Source organism: Emys orbicularis, chromosome 5, assembly GCF_028017835.1.
Source record: "Emys orbicularis isolate rEmyOrb1 chromosome 5, rEmyOrb1.hap1, whole genome shotgun sequence".
NCBI classification, from domain to species: Eukaryota; Metazoa; Chordata; order Testudines; family Emydidae; genus Emys; species Emys orbicularis.
Genome location: NC_088687.1, coordinates 103,787,375 through 103,807,776, shown reverse-complemented (window position 1 = coordinate 103,807,776; position 20,402 = coordinate 103,787,375). Strand labels below are relative to the sequence as shown.

The 20,402-nt window shown below is 38.8% G+C and overlaps 1 protein-coding gene across 1 annotated transcript in view; it reads right to left on the bottom strand.

Moving 5' to 3' along the window:
* Positions 1-20,402, bottom strand: part of ARAP2 (ArfGAP with RhoGAP domain, ankyrin repeat and PH domain 2) — a 203,463-nt gene that overhangs the window by 25,321 nt on the left and 157,740 nt on the right. Inside the window, exons 26-28 of the mRNA XM_065405009.1 lie at positions 16,290-16,418; positions 1,684-1,823; positions 31-113 (exon numbers count right to left, since the gene is read on the bottom strand). Of these exons, the coding sequence (XP_065261081.1) occupies positions 31-113; positions 1,684-1,823; positions 16,290-16,418 (352 nt within the window). The remainder of the gene's footprint in view (positions 1-30; positions 114-1,683; positions 1,824-16,289; positions 16,419-20,402) is intronic.

The window sequence follows — 20,402 nt, the reverse complement described above, 5'->3', positions numbered from 1 at the left end:
AACATAACCCCGTTTCTTTTCTAATCTTACTTTGTTGGTGGCTTCATTTTCTTCTTCACTCCAAGATAAAGTTTCAGTGAACTGAGGGGCAGCACTTTTTCAGGTTTGCTAGTCTGTGAATGAACATAAGTTTCTAATTACTGCATTAGAAATTTACAAAACAGAATGGTTTATAAAAGCCCAATCCCCTTTTTTCTTCCTTTGGGGGTTCTCTATTCTTATCTTTTCATTATGGGACACTATTTCTAATTTTTCTACCTCCCCCCTATCACCTTTGGGGAAATAATCAACTACTTCTTACAGACCTAGTATAATTATATATGTGTATAAGGTATATGAGTTTCACAGCTCCAGCTTGAGGCTAGGAGATTGAAGTGAAGTTGAAAAATTTTCCAGTAGAAAAAAAGAGGCACATTTGAGTGTCTCATACATGGAGCATAAAGCCACATTGTCAAGGTGCTAAGTAAGGTTTTAGGAGCATTAATTAATGCTCACATATGTGCCAATTTCAGTTTTTAGCACTAAGTATTTAGACACTTTCTGACATCCTGTGGTCATTCTACTTACGAAATATATCTAAGGATTCATAAAAAAAGAGACATAATATTTCGTCTACATAATCTTACATTAGCTATTAACGCATTAAACTCTTCTCTAAGGAAAGGAGGATATTCCCCCAAGGTATTTTAAGGAAAGTACAGTATATGTATAAATCCGCTGCACAGACAAAAACAGCATCAAGACCAAAAAAGCAATACTTTATTTAAAAGGTATTCTTTACCAGAAGCTATAAATGTTAAAATGAATCGAATAAAACTAATCATAAATACAATACTTAATTTTATAATTTTGTATAAATTGCACACATTCAAAGGATTCTGCAAAGCACTAAAAACTTCTGATATATTATGGACCCAAAGTGGCAAAGTTCTTAACACATGCTTAACTTTATACATGTGACTAGCCCTGTTAGTCAATGAAATTGTTCATGTGTAGGAAGTTAAGCACATGTATGTTTGCAGGACTGGGCCTAAATCAATAATATAGGTTTACTTTTCTGCTTTTATTATTAAAAAGTTAAGTTACAACTTCATACTTTTTTCGGAAGGGGCAGGGGAGGGGAATAGGGAAGAGAGGGAAAAAAGATAACATTCACAAAACAGTACACAGAAAAGAAAGAAGATACTATAGTGAAAGATGTTATTTTCCAAAACTCTTCTATCACGACATTTTTAACAAAAATAATTTAAAAAAAGTTATTGTGCTCTTGTACCTTGTCTTTTCTAAAAGCCTTGAAATTGCAGGGCAAACAAATAAGCAGTTATTGGAGCTTTATAATACTTACAACACCCTAGCCTTTAAACAAGCTCTGTACATAAAAGATAGGCTCTATACTGGCTTCTAAACTATACTGGTTTCTAAAAGTTGTTTTAATTAAAACAAAGTTTATCACAATACATAAATATAGCTAAATGAGCTCTTATATTTTCTCAGTTTATTCCACTTTAACAACTCTAACAAAAGCAAAAAATCTCTCTTCTTATTTTAATGCCTGAATTGCGTAGGCAAGCATAACAATTGCTGATTTGCCTGTCAACCTGTGTTCATTTTTTCATATGTAAAGGAAAGGAGTTTAAAGCTTAACTGCTCATGATTAGAAGGGTGCAGAGTATGTGTTTATACCTTCATATCCTTGTAAAGAAGCAGATTTCCTTCCCGTAATACAAAATAACGCTCTTGAAATTTATTTCCAGACAGTAATTTTGATGGTTCTTCTTTGTATTTCAGATAGCCTGCTTTCACATTACCTTTTACATTCTTCTCTGTCAAGAAGATGAAAAGCATTTGGTTACAGTATTTTTAAATATTGGAAATCACAGAGTACTGAATTTTAATGTGCTTAGCATTATTATGTATCAACACAATGATACCAGAATTTTATTGTTCTAAACTTTCTTATTTAAAAGTTTATGATGACTATATTGGTGCTGAAAGATGTCCTATTGATAGCACAGACAGAGGCCATGTAAGCTGTCTATACTGTCTCATCAACATACTTCAATATGAACATGGAGAGACTAAAGTAAATTTCTAGGAAAGAATATCCCAAAGCTTATTTAGATCTTAGTTTCTTCAATGAGTCTAATACTAACTGATACTTTTTGTTGAATAATGTATTTTGTCATGCTGGACTATGGTAGTCAACTTATTTCTAGAGCTGGTCAACAGTTTTTGAATGTAATGTGGCGTGGGTAAAAACCTGCCTTTTCTGAAAAGTTTTGCAAATATGTTGGCTTTAGGAGTGTGTGTGTGTGTGTGTGTGTGTGTGAGTGTGAGAGAATTTGTGGCTTTTTAAAAATCCAAACCACTGTCAAAAATTTTCACTGCCAAAAATTGTGTGTTGTGTCAATTCAGTTATGTTTTTGAAAAACTGATTAAAAAGTGCTTTAAAAAAATGGAAAAAGGAAAATAGGTATATCTCAAACCCTGTGCAAGGGAAACAACTTTAAATGTTTGACATTTTTGCAAGTATCTTTTATTTATTTAACCTGTTCTACTCATTTCAGGTAGGTCAAATGTCAGCTGGCAATGACTTTGGGTCACTAATGTCTAGGCTAAATTTGAATGAAACTGCTAAATAAATTCCATCGGGACTGATATTTTCTAAGTAAAAAGCAATTACAAAAAATGCCAGTGGGTTGAGGAGAGATGTAAAGTGGGAATCTAGAATGTAACTCTATAGGTGCTACAGGCTGCCACAGCAACAAATTTGAATGTGGGGGAGCAAGACAACAGTGAACATTGTGGCTAGTCATGTTTAGATGAACAAAGGGTACTCTGCCTTTTATCTGGAAACTACTGTGAAAGCACTGTACAGCAAACCTAGATTCCTGTGACTGGGACACTGCTGGAGTTGGCATTCCTTTTTAAAGTTACTGCCACAAGACTCACTGAAAGGATACAGAAGCCAGCAGCTTATGGGTGACCAGTAGTTAAAGCAGATTGCCAAGAAGGAAGGGGAGTAATCAGGGAGACTATGGGCAGCAGTGCTCCCTCATTCCCTCCTTCACACTTCAGCCCCTGTAGGGAGTCATATCTTGGTAACAACAGCTAATAATTCCATTATCCTCAAATACCACCACTCTATAAACTGAGTCAAGTTTTTGCAGTTATTTTTCTTCTGTTTAATTTACACATTTCTTAGATGCTTTTAGTTATTTAAAAAACGTGTCTGCTCTTGTTTACCACCTGTAGAACTATACTGTTAATGTTTTTTAGTGGAAAAAACAATTATGTTATATGTTTTTACATTGTTGACTTGTTTTCAATAAAATTTTGATTTATGTTTTGCAAAGTTGATACACAAATTGCAATTTATCAAGAAAAGACACAGAATAATATAGCTGTAAAATATAAGGGGAAAGGACATAATATTTGAAATAAATTCTCAAAAAAGTTTTAAGCAAATCATACATGAAAGTTAATCAGGAATACAGCAAAGAGAACTAATTCATATGTAGGTAACATTTAGTTACAAAGATGGTGATACTTAAAGAACAATGCCTCACAGCAAATTACACAGTTAATTATATTTGGGAACTAGTGATTCCTACATTATATCATGATCAGAATCATCTAATTCTTCTATATGCATGCATTCCTTTGTACAAGTAATCATGATATCAAAGTATGACACAAAATGTAAAAATTTGGTATTACAACTGATAAGCCAGAATTAGGAATCTACTTGTAATATTGAAGGAGGCAGTAAAATGCATGGTCCAATACAGTTTCTAATAATATAGAGAAATTACTGCACCATTACATTTCTTCAACATTCCCCAGTAATCCCAAAATTACTATAATTTCCTAATTTTGCAATATTTTTAGTAACTCAGTCATGTGACAAGGAAATGTCTATCTTTTATTAATATTTCAACAGGAGCTTTCATACTGTATATTTGTCTCATACTCACTGCTTATAAGACTATTTTTACATTAAAATGAGTCAAGTTTGGCATACCTGATCCAATACATTAAAACATACTAAAAAAAACCTGGAATTGTTGGTAAAACAGAAGCTAATGGGTACTTATGTTGGATTGTTAGGAAGAGAAAATAATTTACCATCTTAATATGTAACAATCAGTGCTGTTATACATATGGGGGAATGTGATGGGGAGTGCAGAAAAATGGAATTCCTCATTTTTGCCTCTTGTCTGTATATGTTGCAGCAGTGCTTGTAACTATACAGTTTTCAATGTCTGTTCTCTTCTTTATGTTCTTTTTTTTTTTTTAAGGGTCCTTTAAAAATTTATATCATATATTAATAAATGAGGAAAATTGTTTCCATAAGTAAAACCTTCAAACTAATTAATATTAATAATATATATATATATATATATATATATATATATATATATATATATATATATATATATATATATATATTCACATATACATACACCTCTACCTCGATATAACGCTGTCCTTGGGAGCCAAAAAATCTTACCGCGTTATACGTGAAACCGCGTTATATTGAACTTGCTTTGATCCACCGGAGTGCGCAGCCCCCCCGAGCACTGCTTTACCATGTTATATCCAAATTCGTGTTATATCGGGTCACGTTATTTCGAGGTAGCGGTGTATATATACACACACAGCACACACACATATATACATATACACACACTAGGGCTGTCAAGCGATTAAAAAAATTAATCACGATTAATCGTGCTGTTAAACAATAACAGAATACCATTTATTTAAATATTTGTAGGTATTTTCTATATTTTCAAATATATTGATTTCAATTACAGCACAGAATAAAGTATCCCTGAGGTAAAATCTACTCTCCCTTCCAAACAAGGGCTCACTCCGCTAAATGGAGCCCACCTAGCTCAGTAAAAGGAGGCGAGCCTCGCGAGCCCAGTATCAGAAAGAACCCTTCCAGAAGCAGCAGCAAGACACCTTCCTCACCCTCCTCTTGCACAAGTTATTGCTTGCTCCTCCCCATTGTCACCCCCGTCCTCCCACGCCCTCCTCCTGCACAAGTCACTGCTTACTTCCCCTCTCCCCTGTCCTCCCCCAACACTGAATGCTTGTTTGTCTGAGCGATTGGCTGTGCTTGTTTGTCTGAGCGATTGGCTGAACAAAAAGTAAGACTGAGTGGACTTGTAAGCTCTAAAGTTTTAGATTGTTTTATTCTTAAGTGCAGTTATTCTTTTATACATAATTCTACATTTGTAAGTTAAACTTCCGTGATAAAAGAGATTGCGTTACAGTACTTCAATGAGGTGAATTGAAGTTTCTTTTTTACAGTGAAAATGTTTGTAATCAAAAATAAAGTGAGCACTGTACTCTTTGTATTCTGTGTTGTAACTGAAATCAATATATTTGAAAACGTAGAAAACATCCAAAAATATTTAAATAAATGGTATTCTATTTTTTAATTGCTTGACAACTATACACACACACGCACACGCACTCTGTAATTGGGTCCACATGGATGGACTTCAGGCTTATGTGAATCTCCATCAACTTCACTGGGGCGAAGTGTGAGTATATAAGGGTTCAGGATCTGGACCTTGGCTGGGGGTGCGGGCTTTGGTAGGGCCAGAAATGAAGGGTTCCGGGTGGGGAGGGGGGGGGAGGGTGAGGACTCCAACTGAGGGTGCAGGTTCTGGGGTGGAGCTGGGGATGAAGTGTTTGGGGTGCAGGAGGGGGCTCTGGCCTGGGGCCAAGGGGTTTGGAGTGTGGGAGGGGGTGCGGGCTCCATTTGGGGATGTGGGCTCTGGGGTAGGGCCAAGGATGAGGCGTTTGGGGTGCAGGACGGGTCTGGGGGTAAGTGGTTGGGATGTTGGGGGGGTGGGCTCCGGGAGGGAGTTTGGGTGTAGGAGGGGACTCCGGGCTGCAACTCCCAGGAAGCAGCCACAAGGTCCCTGCGGCCCCCTCGATGCATCGGTGGACAGGGAGGCTCTGTGCACTCTCCTCGCACCCACAGGCTCCGTCCCCACAACTCCCATTGGTTGCAGTTCCTGGCCAATGGGAGCTGTGGAGCTGGCCATCGGGGCGGGGGCAATGTGCAGAGCCTCCCTGTCTGCCCATGCATCTAGGGGCTGCAGGGACCTGGCGGCTGCTTCCGGAAGCCACACTGCACTAGGGCAGTCAGGGAGCCTGCCTTACTCCTGGTCCCACAATGCACCACCGAACAGACTTTTAATGGCCCAGTCGGCAGTGCCGACCGGAGCCGCCAGAGTCCCTTTTCAACTGGGCATTCTGGTCGAAAACCGGGCGCCTGGCAACCCTAGGAATAAACAGGAATTCAGTCCTCACTCTTCCAATCCAAATGGAATTGACAAATTATTACAATTATATTCATGACATTGGGATTCAACAATAACTTAAATCCCCTCACCCATCAGCTCAAATTGAGAGAACATAAAGTCACAATTATATTAATAATAAATAATAGGAATCATAGGACTCGAAGGGACCTCAAGAGGTCATCTAGTCCAGTCCTTGCACTTAAGGCAGGAGGTGACTATCTAACCTGCTCTTTAAAATCTCCAATGACAGAGATTCCACAACCTCCCTAGGCAATTTATTCCAGTGCTTAACCACCCTGACAGTTAGGAAGTTTTTCCTAATGTCCAACCTAAACCGCCCTTGCTGCAATTTAAGCCCATTGCTTCTTGTCCTGTCCTCAGAGATCAACAAGAACAATTTTTCTTCTTCTCCTTGTAACAACCTTTTATGTACTTGGAAACTTATGTACTTGGAAACTTATGTCCTCCTTCAGTCTTCTCTTCTCCAGACTAAACAAACCCATTTTTCCCCCCAATCTTCCCTCATAGATCATGTTTTCTAGACCTTTAATAATTTTTGTTGCTCTTCTCTGGACTTTCTCCAATTTGTCCACATCTTTCCTGAAATGTGGTGCCCAGAACTGAACACAATACTCCAGTTGAGGCCTAATCAGCAGAGAGTAGAGTGGAAGAAATTACTTCTCGTGTCTTGCTTACAATACTCCTGCTAATACATCCCAGAATTATGTTTGCTTGTTTTGTAACAGCGTTACACTGTTGACCCATATTTAGCTTGTGATTCACTATGACCCCCAGATCCATTTCCCCAGTACTCCTTCCTAGACAGTCATTTCCCATTTTCTATGTGTGCAACTGATTGTTCCTTCTTAAGTGGAGTACTTTGCATTTGCCCTTATTGAATTTCATCTTACTTACTTCAGACCAGTTTGTCCAGATCATTTTGAATTTTAATCCTATCCTCCAAACCATTTGCAACTCCTCCCAGCTTGGCATTGTCTACAAACTTTATAAGTGTACTCTCTACACCATTATCTAAATCTTTGAATATAGAGGATACTCAACTCCCTCCATAGCAAGAGGATTTAAATTAATGGTCACAACTGTTTCATGATCATAACTTAACCACAAAAAATAGATAGATATTAGGTCGCTCGTCTGCTGTGACTGCTGCCTATCACCAATCCAAGTAAACAATGAGACAATATTGTACTCCCTTTCTGCCTGTATCCACTTATTGTCTCTTGTCTTATACTTAGATTGTAGGCTCCTTGGGGCAGGGATCATCTTTTTGTTCTGTGTTTGTACAGCATCTAACACAATGAGGTCCTAGTCCATGACTATTGCTCCTAGGCACAAAAGTAATACAAACAATAAATCATAATAATCAGGATTATTTCTTTGTTCTGAAGTTTGTCTTTAAACTGATAAAACCACTTGTTCTAAAATCAGTAACCCTCTTGCCATAACAAACCTGTCAAAATCTCTCTCTCAGTTCTATCAACTGATTGACACATGGAGCTTTTTATCCAAATCTTAAGGGAAATTACTTCAATTCTGTACCACATAATTTATCCTTGAACTGACTATTTTCTATATTCTTTGCCTGCCACTAATTGGGTGTCTGATGCTGAAATTAAACCTAAAATAATTTCAGTTTTTGTCTTAATATGGGAAATTCTCATTTTAGAGGAAGAAATAAAGACTTATTAAATACAAGTGAGCCTTACTGATTATCTCGTCATAAAAAAAAAAAAAAAAATACTTACAGCACACACTTGGGTTTTCCTCCTTGCTATTTGAAAGACCTGGATTATCTCTTGTTACAGACCTCATCCTTCTGCTGTCTAAATTTATTAGACATGCTAACAGAGAAGGAAAAACTAATGGTCACCAAGGACATTACTATATATCCATAATTAAAATCTCTGGTGGGTTCCATGTATAAAAATCTGAGGACATTATACAGACATTTGCTTCTTTCTGTTAAAAAAAACTTTGCCAAACTCATGACCAAAGGTAGGAGGTTTTTTTTTTTTCTTTTTTTTTCTTCTTTTTTTTTAAATATAAACACCATCGGTCTTTATAGTCTGAACAAATGAAAATTCTGAATGGCCCAATCAGCAAACAAGATATAAAGGAGGCTAGTCATCACAAAAAAGAAAATTAAATGATAAAGCCTCCATATCAAATGATTTTGGCACATATTAATAAACATAACTTTTAAATTAACCTCTTTCAAATGTATCAAGCAGTTTTTGATAAGTAATTTCCTGGATCTTTCAATACTATCAATTTCTATTACATACAGCATTTTTTATATCTAAAAACCTTACCCCTCTCTTTGGTAAATGCAGACTTTTGGTGACATGGCTAAAAAAACCTCTTCCTGAATCTAATATACCATAAACAGAGAGGGCTCAGCAAAAGTGGAACGTCAAAAGAGTCTTATGAATAACTTGGGTGCCAAACACTCTGAGCTGAAATTAATTTTAGTTTTATAGATGCCAAAAAAGGCATTTGAGAGAGTCATGGAATTGTTTTTTTGAATCCCTGTGACGAAAAGCATCCGGGTATTCATACCCTATGCGCCACTGTAATAATCTTTGTACAAAATCTGCCTTGAGAGGTACCACCGCTAACGATTTATTAGTTTTCAAATGGTACCTCATATATATACACGTGCATATTTACATGTAAGTGGTAAACAGGATTCTCAATACAGCAGGAGGAGGAGATGGCAGAAAACAGAACAATTTATATTTTAGCAAACACAAGTGGCGAAAGGAAGAACATGGAACCTCCTTCATCACCAGACTCCATGTCACCTTCCTCACTTTTTGGAAAAACTTTGCTTGAGAAGTAACCTTCAGAAGAATCCACTTCAAAGGTTCACTGGAATATAAAAGAAAGGGGCAGAAAATCCCAGTTCTCTCTTTCACCTAAGACGACAAAAGCATCAGCACCTCTGGCCCTCTCCAACCAAAGAAAGGGTCAGTAACTATCTTACCGAAAGACTGTAGGTGAGAAAGGCCAATTTAAATGATGCCTTGCTAGATTAAATTTTAGACTTTTAGATGCATGTTTTCACTTTAATTTGCTTGTAACCATTTCTAACTTTATCCCTTATACTTGAATTCACTTAAAATCCTACCTTGTTTTGTTAATAAACATTTGATTTTTAGTGTAATCCAGTGCAATGTTGAAAATTAACTGTTTGGTAACTGCAGTTAAATTAATAAACTGCTGAATATTGATTCCTTATGGGGGCAAGGGATCTTAATAACCGAACTGTCCAGGAGAGGGCTGGACTTTGCAGAACACACGTTTTTGGGGGAAAATCTGGGACTCGGAGTGTGTTGGGGTCACTCTGTTAATAGTAACCAAGAACTCTGGAAGCCTGAGTGTGACTGGTGTGTTGCTGGCAAGCTGCAGGGGTCAGAGCTACTGGACCAGGGTTGTCACTATACAGACACTCAGGATGTGACCTGCATGCTGGTAGGCTGTTTATGAGAAACCCAGGTTGGCAGCTACAGCAACAAAGCATCATGAGGCACCCAAGGTTACAGCGGTGACAACCTTTCACTGATCTGGACTGCACCCCATTGACAAGCCCTTTGTATATTTGCTGTTGTTGGTAACTTTGCACAATGGATCCAAATTCTAAGTTCTGCTCCCAAAGGACTTGTCTCAGTTAATAACTAAAATTCCCCTGGTTTGGTTATTTGGGAAAAGATACTAAGCCCACTCTTCATTTTATTTTTGTTCTACAGAACCAGTGGCTGTATATTTTCCCCTGTTTAATGGTGCCTAGGTGAGAAGAGGCCACTCACATGATTTTTCTATATGCTGCTTTCCACCCTCCTCTTTATTTTTAGTCCAAACCAATTTTCAAGTGTAGGATTCATTACTATAACCTTTGTTAGAAGAAGTGGGGAACCTTCTCTGCTATGAATCACACTCACATTAGGGAAACTCTTTGAAGATGTACAAGTATGCTATTTTTGTTGGCTTTTTAAAGGGAACTAAATTGACTTAAGTTCTCAACATTTCAGAACCATTATTTATACTTCCATGTCCATATCATTTAGTGCTGATGGTAAATCAAAGTTTCATCAGACCAATTATAACCAATTGCCAAAGAAATGGAAATGAAGTTTAGCCAAGCTACAGCATTAAGGGCAATTAACAGAGCCAATTACAAGGTCTGACCTATGCTAGGAACGTCACTGCTACAAATGCCAAAAATAAGGCACACAGTACAGAAACTCCAAATAAAAAAATGGAATCCCTCCTTGAGTACAAAGTGGTTGAAAGAAATTTGAGCCAGATGAAGATGAAACACTGGGTGCTTGATCAGGCCACACCAGAAAATAAAACAGATTCAGTAATAATGTTAATGTTAAAGTGAAGGCTTCATCTTTATTAACTGTAAGCAGAGAAGAAGAAGGGAGCAAGAGAAAAGAAGACATATGCCCACTGAAAATACCTGGCATTTATTTGGGCCCAATACAAATAAATGGCCTCATGCCAAATATCAAATAGTTAGGGTTGCCCCCCACCCTTCAGCATAATTGCTAGGATCTAATCCATAACCATGAATGAAAGTACACATGAATGGTACCTTAATCTGCAAAGACATAAGGTCTCTCCTTCCTCCTCCAGGCTAATGGATCCCACCAGTTATCTCCTCCTCCCCTGCCCAGGAATAATCTCCCTGCACATTCTGGGTAGGAAAGCCGCAGAGAAGCCAAGCCAGCCCCTCCCTTCTCCACTCCTCTCAGGATTCCACAGGGTGGCTTTCCCTTGCTGGTCCAATCAAGGATGACTACGAGCCGCCAATGTGATATGGCCGTGAAAAAAGCTGATGCAGTCTTGGGATGCATCAGGCGGGTATTTCCAGTAGAAATAAGGAGATGTTAGTACCGTTATACAAGGCACTGGTGAGACCTCATCTGGAATACTGTGTGCAGTTCTGGTCTCCCATGTTTAAGAAGGATGAATTCAAACTGGAACAGGTTCAGAGAAGGGCTACTAGGATGATCCGAGGAATGGAAAACCTGTCATATGAAAAGAGACTCAAAGAGCTTGGCTTGTTTAGCTTAACCAAAAGAAGGCCAAGGGGAGATATGATTGCTCTCTATAAATATATCAGAGGAATAAATACCAGGGAGGGAGAGGAATTATTTAAGCTCAGTACCAATGTGGACACAAGAACAAATGGATATAAACTGGACATCAGGAAGTTTAGACTTGAAATTAGATGAAGGTTTCTAACCATCAGAGGAGTGAAGTTCTGGAACAGCCTTCCAAGGAGAGTAGTGGGGGCAAAAGACATATCTGGCTTCAAGACTAAGCTTGATAAGCTTATGGAGGGGATGGTATAATGGGATAGCCTAATTTTGGCAATTAATTCGTCTTTGACTACTAGCAGTAAATATGCCCAATGGCTTGTGATGGGGTGGGATGTGAGTTACTACAGAGAATTCTTTCCTGGGTGTCTGGCTGGTGAGTCTTGCCCACATGCTCAGGGTTTATCTGATCACCATATTTGGGGTCAGGAAGGAATTTTCTTCCAGGGCAAATTGGCAGAAGCCCTGGGGGTTTTTCGCCTTCCTCTGCAGCGTGGGGCACAGGTCACTTGCTGGAAGATTCTCTGCACCTTGAAGTCTTTAAACCATGATTTGAGGACTTCAATGGCTCAGGCACAGGTTTGATACAGGAGTGGGTGGGTGAGATTCTGTGGCCTGCATTGTGCAGGAGGTCAGACTAGATGATCATAATGGTCCCTTCTGACCTTAAAGTCTATGATTCTATGAAATGTTCCTCCCTTCCTTGCAAAGGGACATTGGGGGATGAATCAGAACCATTAGCAAAAGGATAGTACCTGGGCTCCCAAAATTTGTTTTTGTAATTTACCAATATGTATACATGGATTTACACATAAGATTAGAAACAGAAGTGTTATGTGTGTAAATGGCTACAGTGCATAAACATCAACACACATTCCACATTTAAGAAGTTTTAAACCCCTTCAAATTGTTAAATATATACTTTTTTATTTGCCAATATTTTAATTACTATTTGTTTTATGGCAGTTAATATTTACACATTTAAAGAGAAATGTTAGCTTCTCTCTACTGCTTTTATTGCTAATGTTTCTGGTAAAAATTAAGAATTACAATGAGACTTGTTAAAACTCTTGCAAAATGAAACTTCTTTAAAGCAGTGTTTATTTTTAACATCCTAGTGCTTAACTTCTTTACTTTTATTAAAATAAAACCTAGTTACAGTTGATTTTGCTTGTATCATTGACTCTGCTTCATTATTAAGACAAGGCACGAAAACCATAGAAATATTCCTTAGCATTTTTCAGTTTTTACAATGAACAGCAAAACGTGAACATTTCTGAAATGGTGCCTGTTGTGCTGGTAACAAATTGACATTAAATCACGTTTGATTTACTTTCATTATTTCCTTTTTAGATCCCAATGTTAAGGTGTATCGGATGTAATGAATGTAGCAGTAATGCTGGAGTTGGTAAAAAGCAACAGAGTGTCCTGTGGCACCTTTGAGACTAACAGAAGTATTGGGAGCATAAGCTTTCGTGGGTAAGAACCTCACTTCTTCACTTGCATCTGAAGAAGTGAGGTTCTTACCCACGAAAGCTTATGCTCCCAATACTTCTGTTAGTCTCAAAGGTGCCACAGGACCCTCTGTTGCTTTTTACAGGTTCAGACTAACACGGCTACCCCTCTGATACTGGAGTTGGTAGTCATTGTGATTGATCTGGAAGACATTTGTTCAGACAGAGACAAAGTAAACTACCCCAAATCTATCACCAAGTACACTCCACATAAGTAGTATTTACAAGTTGGTTGCTGCAAGACACAATTAAGGAGAGAGAAAAAAAAACACCTCAGGGTTTTAGTCACTAAAACGTATTCACCATGGAAAAGCTTCTTAAAATGGCAATCCTAAATTCAAGAACAGATCCAGCAGTAATGCAAGAGATTATTTAGCTGTGATAATATTGCCATGATTAAGACTACAATTTGCAACATTGCAGAAATATTCTGAATCCAAATCAAGCAAGAGCACTCATTAAATCTGCTTCTTAAATACACTTTTATTACTTTAACATCTAAACTACTTTGAATATCCCCAATTAATTTACAAGATGCTTGCCTGTAAGCATCTAAATACAGTACCATTAAATCAATATGCAACATTAAAATAAAATGAAGACCTGAACCAACGAGCATCGTAGCCACAAAACCAATGTATCTGGCCCAAGTCAAAATGCATAGCTCTGAGGCAAACTACCCTATCAGATAATGGAGATCCATTCCAATTGAACATACAGAGACGAGCAAAGAGGAGTTATGTAACCCATACACCACCTGGGTGCGGTGCTCTGTCCCATGTAGTGGCACTGAGACCACTTAGAGGTTAATGAGTCTGCTACAGCCTTAGCTAACAGCCACGGGGCTTTTTGCTCATTCAGTAGACACTCATGCATTTAGCTCCAGAAGTCCCAGGTTCGATCCTGCCTGCCGACGACCGGGGTTTGTTGGTGTTACAATAGCACACACAAAAAGGTGTCAAAATAAATAAAAAGTAAGGATAGTTCTTCTGAAGTAAGTGCAAATTGCAGACCTCCAGGTTAAATTACTGCAATGACTTATATTTGGAAATGAACCCGAAGGGTATGTCTACACTACCCGCCGGATCGGCGGGTAGTGATTGATCTATCAGGGATCGATCCCCGATCGCTCTGCCGTCGACTCCAGAACTCCACCACGGCAAGAGGCGGAAGCGGAGTCAACGGGGGAGCGGCGGCCATCAATCCCGCGCTGCGAGGACGCAAAGTAAGTGATTCTAAGGGCTAGTCTACACTTACCCGGTAGTTCGACGGCTGCGGATCGAAGTTCCGAGTTCGATTTATCGCGTCTGGTGTGGACGCGATAAATCGAACCAGGAAGTGATCCCCGTCGACTGCGGTACTCCAGCTCGGCGAGAGGAGTACCGCGAAGTCGACGGGGGAGCCTGCCTGCCGCGTGTGGACCGCGGTAAATTCGAAGTAAGGTATGTCGAATTCAGCTACGTTATTCACGTAGCTGAATTTGCGTACCTTACTTCGACTTGGGGGGTAAGTGTAGACCAGGCCTAAGGGTATGTCTACACTACCGCGGTAGTTCGACGGCTGGCAATCGAAGTTCCGGGTTCGATTTATCGCGTTTGGTGTGGACGCGATAAATCGAACCAGGAAGTGCTCGCCGTCGACTGCGGTACTCCAGCTAGACGAGAGGAGTACTGCGGAGTCGACGGGGAGCCTGCCTGCCGCGTGTGGACCGCGTCTGAACCGCGGTAAGTTCGAAGTAAGGTATGTCGAATTCAGCTACGTTATTCACGTAGCTGAATTTGCGTACCTTACTTCGACTTGGGGGGTAAGTGTAGACCAAGCCTAAGTCGATCTAAGATACGTCTACTTCAGCTACGCTATTCTCATAGCTGAAGTTGCGTATCTTAGATCGATCCCCCCTGCCACAGGGTAGACCAGGCCTCAGACACTGAAGAAACTCCATTAGTTAAAGGACACAGTGGTTCACCTAATGACCAACAAAGGCAGATGAAAGCACCTTCTTCTCATGCTTCATTCACTTCACTGGCTACGCATCAAACACTAACTGGGGATCAAGGTCTTTGTCTTGATATTCTAAACTCTCAACAGGCTGGGCCCAGCTAACTTCTTCCTCTCCATCCACCAGCAACTATATAAATTGCTACTCTCATGGATGGTGGAACTGAAGAATACAACTACCTAAAGTAGTGGACAATGGGTTCTTAGTGGTGGAGCTTCCTTCCAAAAAGAACCAAGGATGACAAGAAAAGTTTGCCACCTTAAGGACAATATGCATCTGACCTTTTCTTGTCATCCTTGATTCTTTTTGGAAGGAAGCTCCACCACTGAGACAGACAGACAGACGAAAGATTAACGTATTTGTATAACTGGAAGTGACAGAAAAGAAAAGAATATTTATATGGATATGTTGATAGGTAGTTTTAATATTTCATCAAGTCTATCAGGAAAAAAATCAGCACTAGGTTTGATTGCCACAAATACCACCCTCATACAACTTGAATCCATAATGTACTGGTTTTCAATCTTTTTTTGTTGTAAAACATGCAACATAGAAATTCCCCTCATGAATCCACCTTCCAATCCCCCATTTTCCCTGAAACAACTATAGTAAACAATTAACTTAACACATGAGATGGCTGTGGCTGCAACTGCTAGATCACATCTCCTCATTTTACATCTGGGCTATGTTTACTCCCTGGGTGTCAGACCTAATTTTCTCTTCTTACCTGTGAATTCCACTGCCCTACTCTCTTTTACAGTTTGGTTCTGTTGTCCTATGTTTGCTCTAGTGCTCCATTTTGGAGTAATCAGGATACACAGTCCAAGATTTTACACCAAAGGGACATTACCCAAGGTAGAGAGGCTCTATGTTGTTTTTATTGGTCAAAAACATCATCAGAAACATCTAGTTAGGCCTTGACTGGGCTATGAAAAATCTGGATAGACCTTAACTGCACTACAATTATCAGCAAGCAACACATGGACTATCTAGCAGTGCTCTGTGAGCCAACAGTGGTATGCAGACCAGTTTCTGAACTGCTGCCACAGAGTTTTCCTTGGATGTTTTCATATACTCAAACAGTTGATTTTATAGTTTGGGGAAAAAAGAACACCCATAAACCCACTTGTTTAGAGAAATTCAGTGGAACCTTTGGTAGAGCTCTGATTTTTATACTGTGTAGTACCGGAGACTTTCTCAGATATTTCAGTGGTACTTTACACACACACAGAACAATCACTGAAACAGTTAGCGAGTTTATGCCATGTTGGTACTTTGACATAAAACGTCTAATTTTTCAAAAGATAAATGTACGTACCATTGTAGAGTTTTACTGCATCTGCTGTTAGGAACTTCTTTATTACAAGATACGCAGCGCATGGCTCAGGTAATGAACTCCAATGAAGAACTTGTTCCAACACATTCTCTGTGTAGTGTAGAGGGCGCTCTAAAAATGTCAAAAGGGTTAAAAAGAAAACATAACAGACAAGAAACAACAAAAACAAAACCACAGGTCCTGGTAGGTTACCTAAGCCTAGGTATTAATGTGGATCTCTTTAAAACATGGAACCTTACCTCGTCGGTTGTTCAAGTGAATTCTACAATTAAGCATTTACCTCTACCCGAACACTTTTGCTGCTATGTTCCAAATAAATTTCAATTTCAAGCAATGCAATGCAGTGCATACCCAGATGAACATCAGCAAAGTGTTTAAAAGAACTCATTATACTGAACTCTTAATGGACCCTTCTGAAAGGACATAAAATACATAACTGTACTACATACTATCTAATGCAAAAGTTAGATTTAAACATAATTTAATATTTTTATTATGGTAACACCAATGGTGCCAGCCCAGTTGGGCCCCATTGTGCGAGGCACTGTACAAAGTGACATTCTCTGCCCCCAAAAGTTTGCAATCTAAACTATAAATATAAAATTTCAGTTATGGCAAATAATTTCCTCTTTCTCATCATCACAATCTGTAGTAATTTATTGGCATAAATTAAATTATCCATTAAAAAGGACACAAACAGATATTGGGCCAAATTCTTGGCCCCACTCCGTTCCCTTTGCAAAATAGTTATGCAGTGCTGGCTTATCAAACCAGGAAATCAACCGACCCTGGCACAGGAGATATAGCATGATAAAAGAGGGCGTGGGCACAGTGTCAATGCATTTCAGTAATCCCTGAAGGCAGAAACGCACTTTAGGGGCATCAAATGGTTACACACAGTCAATATGGCCCTGGCCAACCCAAGGATCACGGAACCGCAAAGGTAAAAACACAAACACAGATCCCCTGCCCATCCACTGGCCAATTCAGATGGTGTTTGGGAGCTGATGGCCTCCAGCAAACCCTCCTCTCTTATGTGTTTAAGCATTCTTGGGCATGCAGCAGCCTTTTCTTGCTGCTGAAAGTTGTCTCATCCACTCTACCCTATAGATGATGTCATTATCACACCTGGGTTTCCAGGCTTCCTATGGGCCTAATCAGATTATCTTTAGGGGTCAGGAAATAATTTTTTCCTCTGACAAGATTGGGAAGGTGTCTGGTGGGTTTTTATTTTATTTTTTTACCTTCCTAAAAATGCTATTGCCCTGGTAGGTGGAGATGATAAAGGGATAGTAACCCACTTCCAAAAAAGGAGGAGGTAATAAAAGTTAGTAAATTAGTAAGTGTCACTGTAACTTGGAGTCAGTGTCCAGAGTGACTAAGAGGCTTCAAGAGGCCAGATCCTGGGATAAACCTGAGCACTGGACTCAGAAGGAAATTATAGAGCCTGTGAAGTCCTCCCCTCGCCCCCAAGACTCAGTCTTCACAGTCTGAGCAACCTTTCATCTCTGCCTTCATTCCCTCTGGCACAAAGGTGGTGTAATTCAACAACTGGCTAAATTATGAATTTGTTAGTGGGTATCTAACTAAGGGGGCAAGCTTAATTCTTTAATTGTATGTTGTGATTTAACCCTGTACTGGACTCAATTAAATGTCTGGTAGTTTTTGGGAAGGAGGAAGATCAGCACCCCATTTAATATTAAAAATAATAAAGCTGAGGCCTATCGTTTTAAATCCTTCATATTATCCCTAGCATGGATAGGTTTCCATGATCCTGGGTGCCTAATCAATATAGGTATATTTTTTATAAAATGCCTAGGTGACTTAGGAGACTTTTTGAAAATATTTTAATATATTGAGACGTTTTGAGAAAGGCATTTTCATAAACATTTGTTAATTTCCCCCAGTAACATTTCTTAGATTTAATATTAATCTGAATGTATAATGTTATCCTACTTTATATAAACTAATTACAGCAAGTTTTCGGTTTGCATTGTCACAACAATTTAAACAAATAAATATATTGTGATTCAATGGAATGTAGGCTCAGTAGGCTGAGCTGTGGTGGGAGAGGACAACATGGCACCCTTTAAACAATGTGCTCAGGAGTCATTAAGGCCAGAATTTTGAAGAGCTCAGTGCCCACAACTGAAACCAGATTTTCAAAAAAGTGCCTAGCTCCTATTAAGGCACCAAAAAAGCAGTCAGATTTTCAGAAGAATTGGTTGGGCACACATTGGGCATTGAACTCTTTTGAAACTCAGGTTTGGAAACTCAGGAAACAATTGGGGCCAGAAAGTTCAGCCCTCTATCTCTAAAAGGCGTCTGCCTCCTAAACAGCGAGGGAGAAGCATGGCACCTAGAAGGTCTTGCTACCCGTTTTAAAAAAAGAACAGGAGTATTCTATGCAAGCACAGGCAGCCAGACATGCATATGGACACATCATTGCAGTAACACCCTTGGGGTTGGTCAGTACTGCAAACTGCACTAGTAGAACCTCTTTTCTTGCACAATGGCCCACTGGGAGAGAGGTATGATGGCATCTCTTTTATCCACCAGCACAGTGCAGTGGGAGGCATAATTTAGCTTTGCATAATAAATGATTTACTTAAAGGCATATTAACCCAGTTATTAAGCTTTTCTGTAATTGTTCAGAAACGATGATTATGGGGAAGATTAGCAATAGTCTTCTATGGTCAGTAATTCAATAGTCCCTTTAAAACTGTGCCTGTACAGGAACTTTTATTAAAGTAACCCTAACTTTGGAAGAGATTTAGGAGTGGGGTGGTCCTTTAAATGTAATAACATTAAACCAACTCATTTCCTTTGTAAAAGAGTTAAAATCCACCCTAAAGCAAAACTAAAAAAACCTAAAAAAACAAAAAAAAGCCAAGATGAACCTGGCACATCACCACATTTTCCTAGAATATAAATGCTCCCAAAGTAAACACCTACTCTTTTATTTATAGCTACATTTAAGACCATCTGTCATCATAGATTATATGGTACATAAATCATCATGCTAAAATGCATTAGCTATTTTGCTGGCAACATACCTCCTTTACAAGCTATCCATCTCACAAATATTACTAAAAAATGACATTGATCCTATTTGATAATAGCATATGGTACTATGAGTTCTCTGCAAAAGGCCAGATAATTTTACCAATTATTTCAACTGTTCTATATGTAAATAATTTAGTTGATTTTTAATATTGTAATTTCAGTATTTCTAACATCAAATGGTCAACATATACTTCCAATTACCCTGTTACTAAGGTCATTATGCATTTGCTGGTAAATATCCAGAACAAGTTATTTTGGTCTGAAACAGCAATAATGAGAAGGAAATTACATTTCAGATAATACAAGATGTTAATTTTCTTGACTTCTGAGGGTTCATTTTCAGCATGGTGCCCAAGAAATTGTTTGACAATACACAAAAAAGTGCAGCTCCCCAGAGACTGCAGGGTAGACTCTAATGAACTGAATCTCCCAATGCCCTGGACAGGTGCCAATAGACAAGTACAATGATACATGCTAAAAATACTTTATCTTCTGTACTGATGTGTCTGAAAGAAGTTGTGATCATCAGCATGATTTGAAGCAAAACAAGCAAATCTTATCATCTGGGTCTCCCAGTCTCTTCTCTTATTTGTGTCTTTTAGACTAAGCTCCTTGGGACAGGGACTGCACAGTCCACAGCATGACAAACAAATGTATTAAATAATAACATTAACAAAGGCAACTTGGAGACCAAATATATTTTGTTGGCTCTTATCTCCCCAGTTTGGGTCCAGGAGTAAAGCGTGTTTTAGCTGTAGCATTATATATATATATATATTAGCCCAATTACTTTTTATATATATTTCAGGCAAATTAGAGAAGCGATGATAATGAGATCTGAGCCTTTGAGGTCATTATGGGAGTCAATGGGAGTCTTTCCATTAATTTTAATCGAAGTTGGGTCAGGCCTTATCTGGCGCTGTGATGTGAACTTCTAAAACAAGGATTGATCCTGAGAGGCACTGCGTATCCACCTACTCCTATATCAGGATTAGACCATAGTTAAATTTGTGGCAGACTAGCTTTCAT